At 40.9% G+C, this 20,306-nt stretch overlaps 2 protein-coding genes across 3 annotated transcripts in view; both read left to right on the top strand.

The window, feature by feature from the left end:
* LOC309399898 (synaptonemal complex central element protein 1-like) lies at positions 1–8,614 on the top strand. Its single transcript, XM_081968091.1, has 8 exons — positions 1–92; positions 894–983; positions 2,555–2,618; positions 4,604–4,661; positions 4,834–4,948; positions 5,406–5,495; positions 6,706–6,798; positions 8,543–8,614. Exons 1-7 carry the CDS (start codon positions 52–54, stop codon positions 6,761–6,763), a joined length of 516 nt encoding a protein of 171 aa, XP_081824217.1. The 5' UTR covers positions 1–51; the 3' UTR covers positions 6,764–6,798; positions 8,543–8,614.
* A 7,982-nt stretch (positions 8,615–16,596) lies between these two features.
* CXXC1 (CXXC finger protein 1) overlaps positions 16,597–20,306 on the top strand; it is a 29,839-nt gene continuing 26,129 nt past the window's right edge. For both annotated transcript variants that reach the window (XM_081951362.1, XM_081951363.1), the window contains exons 1-3: positions 16,597–16,750; positions 17,356–17,471; positions 18,752–18,852. In XM_081951362.1, coding sequence (XP_081807488.1) covers positions 16,748–16,750; positions 17,356–17,471; positions 18,752–18,852 — 220 coding nt within the window. In that variant the 5' untranslated portion in view covers positions 16,597–16,747. The remainder of the gene's footprint in view (positions 16,751–17,355; positions 17,472–18,751; positions 18,853–20,306) is intronic.

The following is a 20,306-nucleotide window of genomic DNA, read 5'->3' on the forward strand; positions in this document are numbered from 1 at the left end:
ATGAATTTATGATAGTTAATATTTACCTTTCTTGCAGAGATAAAAAAAGTCATGCAGATGCATTCAAAGGAGACACAAGCTGAAATGCAGAGGTGAGCTAAGGCTTCTAATCCACCTGCTTTGTGGACTTACTTATTGAAAAGTAGTGAACAATGTTCTAGACTACAGAAAGAAACACAACAAAATTACTCCAAGAAAATATGTGTGTGTGTGTGTGTGTGTGTGTGTGTGTGTATGCTGTCAGTATATATTATTATTTATTATGATTGTATTTTATCATGATTATCACTTGTTGCTTGTATGTATACTGAGAGCTTATGCACCAAGACAAATCTCTTGTGTGTCCAATCACACTTGGCCAATAAAGAATATTCTATTTTGTTCTATTCCATTATTCTGTTCCAGGGGTGTCAAACTCAATATCATTGAGGGCCACATCAAGGTTGGGTTTGACCTCAGGGGGGCCAGGGTGGGGCATGGCTAGGGTGGGCATGGCCAGCTTGACCTCCCTTGTGTCAGGGGCACCTGTGGTGGCCTGACTGCTCTGCCAGCAAAAACAGGCCCCCGAGCTCTCCTGCAATCCTCTGCCAGTAAAAACGCAGCTCGGGAGGGCTGCACACGGCCCTCCAGAGCTCTGTTTTTGCTGGCAGAGGCATCACAGGCCAGTCCTTTTCTGTTTCCAGAGTGGCCTCGCGGACCACATCTAAGCACCTTGTGGGCCAGATGCAGCCACTTTCTATTCTATTCTGTTCCATTCCATTTTACTATATCCTAATTCATATGTTTTCAGTAAAATGATTTATATTGGAATACATGGTCCAAGGGCAAAGTGATTATCATAACAAAAATAAGAATTAGCCCATTCTATATCTTGGCTTCTTCTCATTTATCAGGGAGCAGAAATTGAACCTGGACTGCAAGAAACAAATTGAAGAAATCACAGCCAAGATTCAGATGGAAAAACTGAAGCAGAGGGATCAGAGGTTGGTTCCTTGCAATTTTGCTATAAATGTACTGTACGTGTGCTTGCATCTTCTGATTTCAGTTAATTCGTGTATTATTGAAAAAGTTACTGCATTTACATTTATCAGATCACATTTCAGACTACTTTCATTCCTTTAGCAAATCGTTTTCTGAAAAGAATAAAGGGGCATTAATTGAAAGAATAAATAATACAGTAATGCAACTCAATAAATCTCTGATTTCATCACAACATTCATGTCATTCAATAAAATTGTTTGCAGATAAGTTTAATGCTAACAAAAATACCATTTTACTTAACATCTTTAGTATATGGAATTCCTTACTAGAAAAGCAAGTCTTCTGACTTAAATAGCTATAAAATAGTTTAGACAGACAGAATAGTCTGTACGCCTTAGCAACAATGGAAAGCTGTATGCCATGACAATATTCTGAAGTCCTGTACTTCTTTACAAGGTGCAGAAAACAAATGAGTTACTATTCCATTATTTTCCTCCTTTGGAATATGAATAGCCAATGTTGAATAATGAACGTGGAACAAGTTGAATCTATAGCAGTGTTTCAAGTATGTCTGTATAATAATGGTGTTATGTGAACAAGTAGACTATATTTTTAGAAACTCTTGCAGGAATGCTGTGGGCAAGTGTATCATGTGCATCCTCTTTAAAACCAAACTGGTCTTGCACATGTTGAACTGCGCAAATCATTTTCAGTGTTGGTGATTCAACATGGATCAGCACTTTGTTGACTGGATCAGGAAAATAACGATCCCCCACCTTGACAATGATATGGCCAGCCCGAGTCCACCTTGAGCCTGGTGAGATTTGAACTGCCAAATTGCAGTCAACTGGCAGTCAGCAGAAGTAGCCTGCAGTACTGCACTCTAACCACTGCACCACTGCAGGTCCTAACAGGACTGATGCTTTTATTTGCAGCTTCTTAGCTTACTGCACAATTATGGTAATAGGCATGGCCACACCAAGCACCCACTCCATAACAATGCCCTTTGAGTCTGGCACCTGATTCACTTTTTCTAACATATAGCAGTGATGGGATTCAATTTTTTTTACTACTGGTTCTGTGAGCGTGGCTTGGTGGGCATGGCATGGCTTGATGGGTGTGGTAGGGGAAGGATACTGTAAAATCTCCATTCCCACCCCACTCCAGGGGAAGGATACTGCAAAAACCCCATTTCCTCCCGATCCTCTGGGACTCGGGAGGCAGAGAATAGATGGGGGTGGGGCCAGTCAGAGGTGGTATTTACCCGTTCTCCGAAGTACTCAAAATTACTGCTACTGGTTCTCCAGAATTGGCAAGAACTTGCTGAATATCACCTCTGATGCATAGGTAAAGTGGCTCAGTGCTTCCAAAGTTGAGGCCCAGGATCTGCATTTGAGACAATGCCTCCCCTTGACTAGCCCTGCAAGAAAGCTCATCCAAGGGCTTGATGTGCTAGATTCTGTTTCAGTTGACATTCCCTAGAAGTACAGCAAGGAGTTGAAATTATTTGCAATGCAATAGTTTATTCTATCTTGTTCCTGCCTTGCATTTATTTTATTTTTTCTACTTTCAGATTCGCATTTGAGCAGTTACTTGATGAATTGATGGAGAAGCACAAGAATCTCTGGGAACTTTATGTAAGAGCCTGTTTTTCTTCCCCGTAGCATAAATTATATTCTACAGTACTCATTAATATTGTAATAAATGTAGACAGCAAAACTGAGTTAAAGATCTTGAATTCCAATTGCCTTTGGGAATACTGACATCAAACAATCTAAAAAAGAGTTGGCCCTGTCCACAAAGAGGTATTTCACAGTTTCATGCGGAGGTCTGAAAATGCAATAGAAAGAGTGGATATTACTGTAAACAGGCATGGGAAAATCCTTCCAGGAGAAACAGCTACTGCATTGGAGAAATACTGTCAAAGCTCTGTGGGTGCATTAGGAACAGGGAGGTACATATTATTTGCTTACAGACTGACTTCTGACCTAGATTCTTGGGTGTTCTAATGAGCCACATCTGTGCTTTTCTCAGTTTACCTTCCTATTTTAACTCCTAGGAGCACAGCTATGCAAATGAGATTAAAATGAAATGCCAGGCAGAAAAGGGCTTAGGCAACTGTCATGTTGAAAACAATAAAAAACCAGTGATATAGAGAGAACTTTCCCCACAATAATTGTTATGTCGAGGGCATCGGTAGCAAGACTACCTGTTATGCACCAAGAAAACTTTTATCTAGCTCTTATTTACCCAAAATGGCAAGGACATGATGGTCTATACAATTTAGGAGTACAGGTAGTTCTACTTACAAACATTTAGTGACCATTCAAAGTTATGATGGCATTGAAAAGAGTGACTTAATTACCGTTTTTCAAACTTACAACCATTGCAGCATCCCCATGGTCATATGATCAAAATTCGGATGCTTGGCAACTGGCATGTACTTAACCACGTGTTACTAATTTAACTACTGCATTAATTCACTTAACAACTGTGGCAAGAAAGGTCATAAAATGGGGCAAAACCCATTTAACAAATGAGCAACATAAATTTTGGACTCAATTGTGGTTGTATGTTAAGGACTATTTGTAGACTTACATTACCCCATAGATGCCAGATTATATGCCACCATGGCTCCTGTGTGAATGTATGATCACTGCTGGACAGATGAGGGCATGTGGGTGTTGCTGAATGGTAATACATGCATTTACTTTATTTATACAGTGTGGCTAGTTCAATCACTCTTGATAGGTTTTTCATTATTTGGTACATACTGGAATTGTCTTATTGAGTGGAATGGGCAACCCAAGCTAATACATGGGTTTTAATGTATTTGTGGTCCTCATGTCTCACTAAGACTGCTTTGCTTGAATTCAACAGTAGCTGAATTAGCAACATTCCTCCTGTTTAGTGGGAAAAGAATAGTACATAAATTGACAAAAGGCTTAATCATCAATAACATGTTTTTTAAAATCTCAAGAGAAAAAGTTCCAAATGCAATCTTTTTTTCTAGCAATATAATATTGTTGTTATCCCTTCGTTGCTCATTAGTAGACAAAATATTTATAAAAGTATAGATTGGTCCCAAAAAGATTGCCAGTCTCTCAATCCAGCTAACATGTAAACAGATGGGATTATTAATATTAAAATGCATATAATTAATGTAAAAAATTATTTTTATATGTATTGTCTTTTGATGTGATATTTTTCTGATTAACATTCTACCTTTCATACTCCTCCCTCATATTAATATTTGCTTGATGAGTAAAACTGGAGGCAATTTATGCATTTAAATATACATTACATTAAATATTTATTTATTTAATAAATATATAATTAACTCTTTATTCTCTTATCTCTCTCTCTCTCATCTCTCTAATTTTAATTGGGTAAATACGGGTAGCACTAGCAGAAAGGCTGGCTTCTTCCTGATTCTACAACATCTATTAGTTTTTGTTTTTGCTGACCACATATAGACATTTACATTATTTACTTTGTTTAAATTTGGGAGACTTTGTTTAAAGTTGGGAGATTATTTTTATTGATTTCCTTCCTCATATCTACAGCATATTTTTTTTTTAATTGTCTGTTTCTTTTCATCATATCATTTTCCACTTTTCAGACCAAGGAAAAACCAATGGCTGACATGAAAAAGAGTAAGGAGCAGTTACTACTTGAAGGTGAGAAAGAGAATGCACTCTTTGGGGCATTTAAATAATTTAGATTACCCAATCTAGAATCATTCCAATTAATATCTAATGTACTTTGAAAGTCCCTTCAGTTTTCAAGGCAGGTAAGAATTCTTAAATGTGATGTGCCATAAAGGATCTATATGTTGTAATATTCTATTAGAAAAACTAATCCAAGAGAAGCTGGCTCATGTTCAAGATGAACTGAATTTGCTGAGTCAGGTTGCATTTAGTGAACAGAGGAAGTTTCTGAAAAGCCAGTCAGCTACATCTACTTTGTGAGTATACTTCCGTTCCCTTTTGGGATAAATAATAAAATAAAAAATAATAATAACATTTAGAACTCAGATAAGAAAGTTTGCTCCTTCCCAAGAATATCCAAGAAATTACCTTTTAACATTTAAAATGAACTACAATAGCAAGTAAAAGTGCTATTTGTGCAAATAAGTAAAAACTTTCCAAGAGTAATTAATTTCCCTTCTTTGAGGGAGATGGGCAGTTCAGAAATATGAGATGTAAATTAAATGAATAAATAAGTAAAATTAATTATACATGCCTTAAGCAAAATTACACGAGACTATTAAAAACTCTGGTGTGCCTCATTATACTTTTTTTGTAATTTTGGACTGTTGAAATAAAAATGCATGTGCCAAATGATTTCTCACCACAAAAGCAACTAATAGCTTGATAGATTTGACATATAAGAACTCTTATTCATACCTTTTTCATTTCCAGGGAGTTATTTCAAGAGGAAAACAAAAAAGCAAAAGGTTATCTTGAAGCAGCCTCAAAGTACAATTCTGATTTGCAAGAGAAGTGCCACAAGTGAGCAGAAAAGTGGAAATGTATTTGGATAAGAAAAAAAAATTTAATCTTCTGCAGATTCATTTCTGAAAGATGAGAATTTCTAGGCAAGAGAGTAATTATCCTTGGACAATGGTGCATTATCTATATGAAGCAGATACAAAGTGTGAATTTTATGTATCATTAAACATTTAAAATCTATTAGGGTACAAGCAAAAGTCAATATTTAATTTCAATCAATTTTGGAGTTCTTCTAGTTCAACCCCCTGCTGAAGCAGGAGGCCCCTATACCCTTTCAGACAAATGACTGTCCAGTCTCTTCTTAAAAACCTCCGGTGATGAAGCACCTACAACTTCTGAAGGCAAGCTCTTCCATTGGTTGTTATCATTGTTAGGAAGTTTTTCTTTAGTTCCATGTTACTTCTCTCCTTGATCAGTTTCCATCCATCCATTGTTCCTTGTCCTGCCTACAAGTGCTTTGGTAAATAAGTTGACCCCTTCCTCTTTATGGCAACCTCTCAAATACTGGAATACTATATAACCCCTAGTCCTTCTTTTCTCTAGACTTGCCAAACCCAAATCCTGCAACCATTCTTCATGTTTTAGTCTCCAGGCCTTTAATCATCTTAGTTGCTCTTTTTTGCACTTTCCCCAAAATTTCAATTTGTTTTGTAGTGTGGTGACCAAAACTGGATGTAGTATTCCAGGTGTGGCTTTACTAAGGCTTTATAAAGCAGAACTAATATTTCACGTGATTTTGATTCTATACCTCTGTTTATACAATTAGCTTTTTTGGCTGCTGATGCACATTACTGGCTCATATTTCAGTTATCGTCCACTAGGATTTCAAGGTCCCTCTCAAAGTTATTGTTATTAGCAGTTATTAGCCAAAAAAGTTAATACCATCCTTGGTTGTATAAACAGAGGCATAGTATCAAGATAACGTGAAGTATTAGTACCGCTTTATAAAGCCTTAGTAAAACCACACCTGGAATACTGCATCTAGTTTTGATCACCAGAAACAATATATTATTGAAACATTCTAAAACAAAGATAACCACCTCTGCCATCTACCAGAATTCCTACTCCTGCAAGTTTTATTTATAATTATGAAAACTTTGTTAAAAATGGAAATATGGTCACTAGTTTTCTGCCTCTTTGTTTCCTTTATATTTACTTCTATTTTGATCATGTTTACATTGTTTAACTTCAAGTATTTAACTTACTTCAGGTTAAGAATAGAGCTGGAGGTCTTTGGGATGGAGGAAGACAGCATTAATGAAGATTAGCTTGTAGTCCACCATACTGCTGCACAGGAAGAAATGTAAATACTTTAAATGCATTCTTTAAAGCTATTATTTAACAGTTAAGGTCTATAAAGCAGGATGGGAGCAGCCACTTAGCTGGTATTCTAAAATTAGAGAGATGATTAATACAATACCTATTCCAAGTAGCTGGCCTGGCTCAACCATGATCTAACTATATCGCTCCTGACGGGTTTTTATTAGTGTAATTCAATTGAATTTATTTATTGGGGTTTTTAAATATTGTGACTTTTTAATTGTTTTTTATCTATCAGCCTACCTCCTCCTTGTATACGTCTTATATACGTCTTTGTTATATGTATGTCCTGTCTAGATTCGTATTTGTATTTTGTATTTTATTTGTTTTATTGTACGCCGCCCCGAGTCCTTCGGGAGAGGATGCGGCTAAGAAATAAATATTCTATCTATCTATCTATCTTTTAAGCAAAATTAGAATGGAATGAACTCTTAACAGAAAATGTCTAGGCTGCAACCTAAGTGTCCTTACTTTCCACTTAGAGATGTAAGGGAAGCGGCTCTCCCGCATTCAAGGACCAATATCGAAAAATTTGGGATCTTATGTGACACTAGATATGAGTTCATGGGCACAAAATGAAACATTAGTTTCTTAAAGTTTCAATAATTAGTTCCTATTCACTCACTCTCATGTATCATTCCTCAAGTAGGGCCTGCCCTCTGGAATAAGGTTCCCTTGAGATCTGGATGGTCCCTATCCTGCAGGTGTTTTGAAAAACACTGAAGATTTGTTTCTTTGCCAAAGCTTTTGGCCAGGCTAATTGAAGCCCATTTAGATTGTGTGGATGGTTGTGTGCACATTTTTTGTTTTTATTAAAAAAAAATACTTTTTACTTGTGAACTAACTAGGGTGGCTGGGAGGTGAGAAATATATAAAGCTCATAAAACAAATTAATTAGTAAATACAGTCAAAGCCTCAATAAAACATTGAAATGGTGCAGCTCTGAGGAGATAGCGGACAGTCTTTCTCAGTTGACGGGAACTTTGGTTATCCTTTACCGCCTGGTTTCTTGAGTTTGCCATTTTAGTGGATCTTTCAAAGGAAAGACACTCTGATGGCTTTGCAGCTTCCTCTCATAGGAACTACTTGGATTTGCGCATGACAAAAGTGTAATATAAAATACTTGATGTAAAAGCAATACATATATATGTCCATTGTTGTTTCATGTTGTAACGGCCTGGGTGGTCAACAAACGAGCCCCACCCACCACCCAGGCCGTTACAACATGAAACAACAATGGACACACAGCCAGCACCAATCAGCACGAATCTACCAATTATGATACAACCACACCACCAATCATTCCATTTACTGAAACAAAGCCAGCACTCCACACACCCGCCACCAAGATTTATAGAAAGACGGCAGCTCCGACCACACTTTAAGACCAAAACCCAGCCTGAAGATGGCGAGTGAGACCTTGCTGAAACATTGCCAAGACAATCTCAATCTTAATACGGGAAAAGACCTGAATACAAGAAGACCAGCATACCTACACCCGTGAAAAACTATGAATACACACACACACACACACACACACACACACACACAGATTATAGAGATAATTTCCTAATTTTACATCTCTCTCTAAACGTTGCCAAGACAATCTCAATCTTAAATGGGAAAAGACCCAAATACAACAAGACCAGCATACATATAAGATTATATAAGATTATAGAGATAATTTCCTAATTTTACATCTCTCTCTATTCTCATCCCCATGATAGGTTTGTGTGTACAATAGGAGCTTTGCTTTAGCACTGAGAGAAATCATCTCCATGGAATATTGGATGTCTTGCTTCACACTTAAATTTTTGGCAAACCATTTGCTGTTAATAAACCTCTGTTGTCATGAAAATGTTCTAATGGAATTTTTGGTTTATTTCTTGATGTTTATTGATGCAAGCTACCTCTTGATCAGTGTTTCTCAACCTTAGCAACTATAAGATTTGTGGACTAACATACGGGCTGTAGAATTCTGGGAGTTAAAAATCATACATCTTAAAGTTGCCAAGATTGAAAAATACTGATTTGGATATTAGCGCTTCACAAATTATTGGAAACAGATTCTTCACAAAGTGCCTTAGCAATAAATGCAATATTTGTTATCATAGTTTTAGCAGTGTGTTCTTTTCAAAGTTTCCACACCTATTTCAAAAACTGCTTCCAATGTCCAAAGACACAGCTACTTTAATGCTCCAAACAGATATCTTCATTTGCACAAATGTACTTTACAGTACAAAGTAGCTCTTTTGAATACTTTACATAGCATTTCCATACACAAAAAAAAATCATTTGGAGTTAATATAGAATTTTGCTAGCATTTCTGTTGCCTATATACAGCAAACTTTCCCCAAACAAAGTATATTTCTTGATGCAACGTGATTTGGTTATTGTGGCTTGAATTATGAAAATTAACACTATCCCTTAAGAATTAATAATGCATTCTTTTGAATTACTGTTATCAATTAAACAATTTAAGCAATTTTTAAAGTGGCTAGCACGATCAACTTCTCTTGAAGAAAAAAAAATGAAGGTACATTCAAATTGAAACTGTATTAAATTGCTGCAAGGACAATGTATTTTTTGGTTAAAATTTAATTTTAAAAAAATCCATATATTACTAAAAATTATTCACACAAAAATGACCCCCAAATGTCCTCCAGGGTCTCTCCGCCAATTGTGCCCGAAGGTCGGCGAACCACAGCCACTGTGGCCAATAGAGTGCCAGAAGGATGAGCTCCGCTCCTACACTGACAACTTTGCGGATCACCCTGGGTAGTAGAGGCACCGGGGGAAGGCATACAGGAGATCCCTGGGCCAGGAGCAGCAGAGGGCATCCACACCCTCCGATCAAGGTGCACGGAACCTCAAAAAGAACCTGGGGAGTTGGGTGTTGTGCTGAGAGGCAAACAGGTCTAGAATCGGGTCCCCAAACCGCTGTGCAATCTCCTGAAAAAGAGAAGGATGAAATTGCCATTCGGCCTGGTCAATTCTGGACCTGCTGAGCCAATCTGCTTGTACATTAGCCTCCACCAATATGTGTTCCGCCCTGATGGATAGCAAATTCCCATCTGTCCAGGAGCCCAAGATGTTGGCTTCTAGCATGAGATCCCGAGATCTAGTGCCCCCTTGTCTGTTAACATGGGCCTTGGCTGTTATGTTATCCATGAGGATGAGCACGTGCTGACCCTCAATGGAGTGTTGGAAACTCAATAACGCCAATCTGATAGCCGTAGTTCTAACCAGTTTATGCTCATCTCCGCCTCCTCCTGGCACCACTGACCCTGTGCCATTTGAACTCCCATGTGCGCACCCCAGCCATAAAGGCTGGCGTCCATGGTGATAGTGACTCTGTAGAGGACTCTGAAATGGTATCCCCTCTCTATGGCCCCAGATTTCCACCAACGGAGGGAGGTGACCAGTTCCTTGGACAGAGACACCTTAACCAGTGAGGTACTGATCCTCCTCTACTGAAAGGGGAGTAGTAATTCCTTCGTGTGGAGACGAGCCCAGGGGACAATATGGATGGCCGAAACCATTTTACCCAGCAGTTTAGTTAAAGTGGCAAGGGTCACCCTACAGTGCCCCCTCACTTCAGTCACGAGTGCCCGCAGGCTACGTATGCGATCCTTCGAGAGGAAGACCTGGCCGGCCACCGAATCTATCTAGGCCCCTAGGTGGAGAATTCTGGTGGTAGGTGTGAAATGACTTTTTCCCTCATTGATGGAGAACCCATGGGCCCGAAACACACGTAACGCCATGGTAAGATCAGCTGTGGCCACCTCCCGGGAGCTCGTCTGGACCAAGATGTCATCCAGGTAAAATTGGACCCTGATGGGAATGGTGTGTACGTATGCAGCCAGGGCTGCCAAAACCTTAGTAAACACACAGGGCGAGAAGAAAGGCCAAAAGGCAAAGCCGTGTATTGATAGTGGCGAGAATCATAACAAAAAAGGAGAAACTGTCGGTGCTCCTGCAAAATAGGAACGTGCAGGTAAGCCTCCGTGAGGACAATAGCGGTAAACATATCCCCATCTCGAACACCCTCCAGAATTGTATTTAGTGATTGCATCTTAAAACGTCTATAATGAACATAACGGTTTAACCTTTTAAAATTCAAAATGGCCCTCCAGCCCCCTGAGGCCTTGGGAATGACAAACAAGATTGAGTAAAACCCTTGTCCGACCTGCGCTGCCGGAACCTCCTGAATCACTTTAATATCTAAAAGATGCTGGATGGCCAATCCCATCAGGAGGCGTCTCTGGGGGTTACCAGAAACCAGACACCTAACAAAGAACTTGGTGGGGGGGGGGGTTGGAGATGATTTCCACAGCCAGACCAAACCTGACCATGTTCCTGACCCAGGAATCAGATGTTATGGCTTCCCACCAGTCAGCAAAAAATTGCAACCTGCCGCCAATGGGAGGCCCGCCCTGAGTCAGATTAGGGCTTGTGATAGTTGCGGTTACTTTCCCCCGAAAGGGCCATCGAGGCTGATTATTCCTCTGTTGTCGGTACGGCTGCTACCTTGAGCACTGGCCGTAATTAGTCTGGAGTCAGAAACCTGAGGGGGAGTAATCTGAATACCTAAACGACCCCCCCATACTCCTGAGCCCGAAAGGGCTGCCTTCTAGGGTAAGGGGCGAGGTGAGAAAACCCCTTTTTTGGGTTTGAGGGAAGAACCTTACGCTTGTCTTTGCCCTCGACAAGCAGTGGAATAAGCTCATCTCCAAAAAGTGTCTCCCCCTCTTTGTAAGGCTCTGAGGCCAGCTTCCATTTATGTTTCATGTCAGTTTGCCACTGGTGTAGCCATAAAGGTCTGCGGGAAGCCACCGCAGATGCCATGGCCTTGGAGGAGAGCCTGGTGGCACTCAGGGTAGTTTCCAATATTGCACCGCTGCAACGATTTTGTTTTAAGTCCTGGTGGGCCCTAGAGTCCCCTGCAGGAATACGTTCTTGTAATTGCTGGAGCCAAAAAAGGCTAGATCTTGAAAAGAAGCAGCACGCACTGCCCGATGACTGCTTGGTGACCCCGCTGAAGGACCTGGTCAGCCTGTCGATCCTCGGCTTGAGAATGTCCTCTTTTGAGCCCGGCATGGTTGTGGTGGTGTGCAGGGCTGCAATAGGGGAGTCAACAGTGGGCCATAGAAGTGACTTGTCCAGCTGTTCGGCGACATTGTAGAATCTTCTATCGTTAGCGGAGGGAGCGGGCCCAGATGGCGACGACCACTCCCTCTGCACTGTGTCCACAAAGAGTTGGGGAGCCGGAATGACATCGGCTTCTAACTTGTGTTCGTTGAACAGAGCGCTGGCTGTAGCTGGTTGTGGTGTGGCAGCGGAGGCCTCTGTCTCAGTCCCCAGGTCAGAAGCTGCCTGGACTTACTCAGCAGTGGTTTGAACAACATGCGGGGGGGGGGGGAGAATAGGCCTGTGCAGACTGGCTTATCCAGGGTTGCCTCCTCAGAGAGGTCTGCATCCCTGATTTCCCCCTCCTCAGAGGCCGGCGATGGGCTGCGCTGTGCCTCAATAGGAGATAGATGGTCGATCCCCTCCTGTGTCAGAGGGGAAGCAGTCCGGGGCACAGCCACTGGCGGGCCTGGGCTTTCTGTTGGAGCCCAGCTGCAATCCCCTGTGGAATGGCTTCCACAATGAAGTCCTTAATACCCAAGGAGTGCGGCACTGTGACCATGGTGGGTACGCTCAGCATCGCTGTCGGGTGTCCCTCTTGCCGAAGGCCAGCCACAGTCAGGGTGAAGGTGGCCTCGGGGGTCCTGCCCAGTGTCTGCGGCACAACATCACCCCAGAGCCAGATGTATTGATGGGCAGCATTGGGCTGAAAGGCCCTTGCATGATGTCCATTTGCAGCGGGGGCAATGGACTGGGGTGAGAAGTTGGGACCTCCCCTTTTTTTGCATGTCTAGGTGAGTGCCCTTGCTTCTCCGGGTGTTTAGTTTTAGCCGTGGCCTTAGCGGCTTTCTTGGAGTTAGAGCCCTTGTGTGATGAGGAAGAAGAGGCGGCCTTAGCACTGGCCTTGTCCCCTGGAGAAGACCTGGCTGGGGAACAAGGAGCCTGGCCTGCCACAAGGAGGCACTGGTTGGGCTCCGCTATGTCTCTGTGGGACTCGGCAGTGACCTCCGGAACGCTACTGTCTGCCATCTAGCTCTGACTGCAAAATTTGCAAGGTAAAATGGTGCCCGTTATGTGGCTTCGCCCAATTGAAAATGGCGGCCGTGCCTCTTATTCACGCTCTTTTCAACTGTCTCAGGCTTTGCAATGTCCCGGGCCTTTAATCACTGAAGAGCGCTGACTGCCAGCCGACACTAAGGTCTTCGGCACGGCCCCAGCGTCCCTGCACTGATCTTTGCACCCAATAGGTTGTCGAGAGAACTGGCGTTGGCGCTGTGATTTGTGCCTCAATGTGATCAGCCTCGCTAAGGGACACGTCGGCCGACCCGACAGGTGTCCCAATCCATGCAGTCGCGCAATTAGCCTTGCAGCCAGAGCTGCGTAAAAAGGCCTCATGTCACTTTAAAGTGCCACAGTCTGTGGATAAGCCTCCAAGGTACAGGTGGTCGTTCCCTCCAGAGCCAGAGGCAGGGCCTGTGGGGCAAAGCCCAGCGGCCAGTGGGTGATAGTCTGAAACCCACTATTATAAAGGTGACAGCCAGAAACCCATGTAAGTTGATGTTCAGCAGGTATTATAATAATTGAAGGAAGGAATGGATAACATGACCGTCCCAGAGTGGACTGAGTCGGAAAGCTGGGTGGGGACACTCACAAGGCGGGTTATATAGGCAGGTAATTAATTAATAATCAGACTCAGTCCATTCAGAGCACGGACCGTGTTAACCCATTCATGGATGCTATCTCCACCCTTATTGAGAATCTAAATGGTCGATAGGCATCGAAAACAACCTGATAGCACATAATCAATCAAAATGTGAAAAGAACTATACTGTAATTAAAATCCATGTTTCAAAATCTTAGTATTCTGCATTAGAGATTCCACAAACTAAATGGGCAGGAAGAATGAAATCTTTCTGAGGAATTTAGGACTATCAGGCCCGATCAACATATCAAAAGGTCATTATTTTTCTGATTTAATAGCCAACCATTCTGCTCAAAATCCAAGGCTGCTGATACACCGAATTTGAATGAGAAATAATAGAAAAATTAATCACATTAGCCTTTAAATGTATCATACTGGCTATATGGTCACATCCCAACTAAACCATTTATGACTATGAAAAGGTACAAAGGTAAATAAGTCTGAACAAATATATTTTAATTTCATTTGAAAAAAGGAAAAAAAACAAATAAACTGAAAGATAGCTGTTATCATTTCAGCTTTCTTGAGATAATATCTGCAAAAAAATGTGAAGTAATTTAGAAAAAAGATCATATTTTTTGTTGATCATGTGGTTAGCAAACTAAAATGAGAATGAGGGGTCCTTGGTGCTCTCAGAGCTTGGTTGTTTTCTTGCAGATGTTTCATTACCAGTGGTGGGTTGCAGATGGTACGCCCTAGTACGGGTGTACCGGTGCCTGCCTGGAGCACCAGGTACCGTTCCGGTACGGTGCTCCAGAGGGCCCACCCGTGCTCCTTACCTGTATTTGAGCTCTTTGGTGTTTCCGTGCACGCGCATGGAGCGGACGGCACCTGCGCGATGCTCTGCCAAGCAGCTGGAGCATCATGGAGGCGTCGCAAGAGGTAAGGATGCATGTGCTTGCTGTGTGTGTGCGCGCGCGCTGCGCGCGTTCATGTAGTGGACGCCAGGCCCCATTGCAACCGGTACGGATCCAGAACCCACCACTGTTCATTATCCAAAGTAGGTAACATCAATAATACTAGTAGGGAGTGGGGTTGGGTCTCATTTTATTTTCTAGTGTCTTGCCCAATTAGTGTTGATAGGAGTGATCTCAAGTGGAATCAATAGCACCCCCACACGTATACAAATGAAAATATGGATCAGGTTTTACTATAATAGAAAAGGACCAGCTAGAGTAAACCTACAAAAGTATCCACAACATCTTCAAAGGGGTCCAGGTCACAAGGAAAAAGAAAACAACAACATACTACCTTTCCTGGGTATCCTTATCAGTAGAGATTGCTGTGGCAAACAAAAAACACAAGTCTACAGAAAAAACTATCCACACCAACCAAGTACATCACTACCAAAGTAATAACCCAACCTCTCCTAAGAGAAGTCATGTATGACCATTATTCAGATGAGAACAAACACACTCAGCCACCCTGAACATCAGAAAAAGGAAACAGATAATCTATATAACACCTTGAAACAAAATAGGTATCCATGCAACTTCATCAAAAATTGCTTGACCACTCAATCCAATATAGCAATACAACCAAACACAAGCTAGAAGGATAACACTGCTACACACCAAAAATATTCAGAAACCAGCAATAAACTATTACAACTAGATGGTATCAGTATAGCACCCAAACCAACTAAAGCTCTCCAAAATATCCTAAGTAGACCAAAAGACCCAGCAGGCCGGGGTGGTGGTGGTGGTGGACGGGATGGATGGACCCAGGAATCATTTACAATATACGCTGTAAAGTCTGCAACAGCCACCATGTAGGACAAACAGAAGACTAGCAGAACATATCCATGAACACCAACTAGCAGTCAGAAGACATGATGAAAACTCTTTAATTTCACAACACCTGAACAGACAGACGCAGCAATCAACACCCAGATGTGCATAGATTAACACCAGACCAACAATCAAGACGTAAACAATAGCCTACTCGAGGAACTGCCAAACAAGCTAACAATAAACAGCCCAACCAAATAACCACCAAGACCACTCCCACCAATACTGATTGGGCAAGTCACTAGAATATAAAGAGACAGCAAATCCCACTCCTTAGTAGCACTGACGATGTTACCTAATTTGGGTAATGAAATGTCTGCAAGAAAACAACCAAACTCAAGAGAGGACCAAGAACCCATAGTTTCAACCATGAGCTACAAATATTGTCCTCTGCTGGAAAATGAGAGTTTAAGGTGCAACATATTTACGTTTTATATGACTATAGAATTTTGCGGTAGCTAAAATTATTTCCCACCTAGGGTAATTTTTATTTCAGCAGTAGTTACTATTCCCAGATTTGATCAAATGGGATAAGCTGTTTGATATTTTCGTTCAATGGGATAAGGTTGCATACAGCACAAATTATTGTACCAGCAACAAATGAAAAGGTGGGTGCTTTTCAAATGTTAGCATATATTATTATGAATGTTGTATCAAACATTATAAGTACCTTGCTGCTAGCTTTTTTGGGGGTATAATAAGAACTATCACCTGTTTCTTGAAATGTAAAAAAAAAAACAAACCTTATTTAGTTGAGCCTGGATCAACAGTCGCATAGGTCCTCCACATATTTTGCTAAAATCATCACCATCCTAAGCCAGCACGGGATTGCCTCGATCATTATGAACGCTGAGAGTCGTAGCACAACGTAACACTAATGGTTGTGGGCGACGGAAAATGTAGCTCTACCCTACTTAAGACAGTCCCAAGGTTGGGTAAGGCTACGCTAGGTGTATAAAGTCTGACTGCTTTGCTTCTGTCCGAAGCTCCGAGGAAACGGATTAATTGAGCTCTTTTTCCCCCAAGCTATTATCCAAAGGGTGGTTAAGCACGGTCACTTCGCCTTTCTCTCCTACAGAGGGCGCTAATTACTCTGTTGGGAACAATTCTGAAACCCGTGCAGTCCCGTCGGAAATGGCTGCGAGAACCGGCCATCTTTGTAAAGGGCAGAAGAGATCGAGCGACCCGGATGTTATTTCTCTCCTTGAGCGAATGGTAGCGGAAACGGATAGGAGCAGGCCGCCTGCCTTCCTGTCGCCTGGCCCCCTTGCCTGGATTCAGAAGAAAGGAGCTGGCCGAGCGGAGAGATCATGGTGAGCGGGCAAATCGCTACGGCTGCCTTTGGGTCGCTGACTCGCACCTGCTGCTATCAGAGCAGGGCCGTTTCAGGGCAATGATGTCGATCGAAGTCGGGCAAGCGGGATCCCGGCCGTGGAAGAAGAACGGCAGCTTGGTGGGAAGAAGCAGAGTCTTCCGGAATCTCTTCCGAGTCCCCCTCCCCATTAGTGGGGCCGCTCAGTGGGCTGACCAACGGTGGAAACTGGGCTATTTAAGTTTTGCAAAGAAAACGGGACTGATCGGATCTGTAGGATGAGACGATAGTTGAGCCAGGCGGGCTTCTTTTCTTACCAGCCAATTTTAAAAGCTGGATAAAAAGAGGGTTTTCCAAACCTTTGTTATTATTTTTTTGCAGGCTCTTTTGTCGGGGGCAGAGGCTCAACACAATTGGGCTTCCTTGAAATTTCACTCGGGATAAGATCTCATGATCTCCACTTATCCCTAGAAAATGTATTTTAAGGTTTTCCATTGCTCGATTCAAATACTTGAAATGGTGCAGTTTAAAGATCAGAATTCCCTACTGTTAGCTTATAATGGCCATGTCATTGCTAATGCTTTCTATTTTCTCCTGGAAATTCAGGATGAATTTTCTGACCCTGATTTGGCAGTTATGGGTGAAGAATCAAAATCTGAGAATGGAGAGAATGCTCCTGTCTATTGCATCTGTCGCAAACCTGATATCAATTGTTTCATGATGTGAGTATTGCTGGAAGGAATAAAAGAACTTGGTAATGGGGGCTCCTTCACAGACGTTATGAGTTTGCATTGAGGATGGCAGCCAGTGCAAAACAATTTTGCCAGTATGATATGTGTTGGTTTATCTCAGCAAGGTCTCCTGGACATGTTCTTTTTAAAAATGAATAATTTTAATTATTATAAAGGTTTAAAAAAACTTGGTTCATTCTGGAGAATACTTTTCAACATAAAGATATCAATGGCAGATTAAAAGGGGAAGATGAAAAGGGCAAGAGAACAGTGTACAGTCAGAAGGAATAATAAAGGCACTATTCTATTGAATGAAGTAATTGTGCAGGCAAATTACCCAATATTTCCCAAATATTTGGGGAAAAATAATTATAAAAATACTAACCAGTTTAGATTGACTCAATTTTAAACATATATCCAGAGGTTAAAGCCTGTAAGAACCTGGAAAACATTGGCAGATGATGCCTGGAGCATACAAAGCATTGATACTGAAGAAGCTATTTCTGTCTGATAACTTGAAGGAATATTAATCAATAGCAAGTGAATATAATTAAATCCAAACAGTAGTTCTAAAACAAGGTTAAGGCAAGTGCACATAAAAAGTAGTATGAAAAATGTTAAATATCTTGTGAAGTTGTTATGGATTTAGCATAGGAGTCATCAGGAAAAGGCCGCTATATGTGATGGAGCAGAGATGGGTAAAGTTTAAGACGATAAGATTACTTTGTTTTGTTTTTACCTTTATTAATTTGACAGTGTCTGTAAGTTGCAGAATTGTGGTTTGTGGCTCACCTAAAATTAATGAACACAGTGCTTTGGATCCTATGCTTAGCCTGGGGATTTATTTTTAGGACCAGAACTTCAACTTTTTTGACGTTTCTGATTTTCCCTTCAAGTGTTCTTTTGAGTTCATCTAAATATTTATTATTCAACTTTATCTCTTTTATTCACTCCTTTCCAATAAAAGATGCTATGTTCTTAAGAGTTCCCTGTTATGCTCAGTTACTTAGAGCCAGTTTGGTTAAGATATCAGGCTGGAAACTGGGAGATCTTGAGTTCTAGTCTTGCTTTAATTGCAAAGCCAACTGGGTGACCATTGGCCAGTCACTTTCTCAGCCCTAGGACAGAGGCAGTAACAAAGCACTTCAGCATTGACTTGAAGGGATATATACAGTTATACGTAAGCAGATGAGTTAGCTCTCTTGTACAGATTCATTAACCACATTTCTTCTGCATTTGAGAATCTTTACTTTTCTTTTTGCTCTCTCCAGAGGCTGTGATCACTGCAATGAATGGTTCCATGGCCACTGCATTAACATTACTGAGAAGATGGCGAAAGCAATTCGAGAATGGTACTGCATGCAGTGCCGAGGTAAGTTTGAAACCCTGTTTGACTTGTGTGTGTATGTCTGTCTGTGTGTGTGTGTGAGAGAGAGAGAGGGAGATGATAGATAGATAGATAGATAGATAGATAGATAGATAGATAGATGATAGATGATAGATAGATAAATCTCTGAAGCATATATGGATATGTCCTTAACTGGTGTGCTAGAAACTTAGGGATTTCCCCTCAAAATTTATATTTAAAATCTCATGGCAAAGCATGCTTCAGTAATGAACCTTCAATAATAAATTAAAAAGAAAACCAGCTTTTGATCTTTGATTCTATATAGCAAAGCTTTTTGTAGAATATAAAATATTTAAAGAATAATTGTTCTATATAATAAACAAGATTGACTAAGTGCAACATAGCTTGAACTGGTAAAAATGCAGTTTCCAGGGACAACAGAGAGCAGAAATTAGGAAGAGGAAGGAATATAATGTATGCTCATCCCTTTGAGTTATATATAAAAAGGAGGGATAAAAATATAATAATAATACCTTGTGATGCGCGAATTGAAGATAAGCAGCGAGAAAAAAATCACAAAGTATTCAGACTTGCAAATTGAAGTTGAGCGACTGTGGAAAAAGAAATCATGTGTTGTCCTGATTGTAATTGGAGCCCTTGGAGCAATACCTAAAGGGCTACCTCGCTATTTGGAAATTCTAAATTTATCGGACTTGAACATTCTGACTGTACAAAAAACCACCCTACTTGGAACAGCTTATATCCTCTGACGTTACCTTAACATTTCCTAGGTCCTTGGTTAGGACTCGAGCTGTTGAGCTACCAATCAGCCTCAAAGACTGTGAATCTCACCAAAGATTAACATCAATGCCAAATCCGGCGAAACAACTGGCCGCTGTGATACAATCATTTATTATTATTATTATTATTATTATTATTATTATTATTATTATTATTATTATTATTAATAATAATAATAATAATAATAATAATAATAATAATAATAATAATAATAATAATGTTTATGTGTTGCCTTGAGAAATGAGTAAGGTAGCTTTGCTCCATTTTACAACTTTTCTTTGCCACACTTAAGTGAATTTGGCTTCCTCATTGACTTTACTTATCAGTAAGTTGCAAAAGGAGATCACGTGACCCTGGGGCGCTGCAATCATCATAAATAGGAGTCAGTTACCAAGTGTCTGGATTTTGATCATGTGACCATGGGGATGCTGCAACAGTTGTAAGCATGGAAAAAAGGTCATAAGTCATTTTTTCCAGTGCCATTGTAGCTTCAAATGGTCACCAAACCAACTGTTGTAAGTTGAGGACTACCTGTACACTTTTGCAAAGTGACTTTTTACCACCACCATCCCCCAACCCAGTATGAATCATAAGAACATCAGGCAAAGTGTAAAGCATTTACTAAGGGGAGTCAAGTTTTTTATAGGGTACAGAAACAAATTATACATTTGGTATAC

The sequence above is a fragment of the Natrix helvetica genome (assembly GCF_964273705.1).
Source record: "Natrix helvetica genome assembly, chromosome: 1".
Classification (NCBI taxonomy): Eukaryota; Metazoa; Chordata; class Lepidosauria; order Squamata; family Natricidae; genus Natrix; species Natrix helvetica.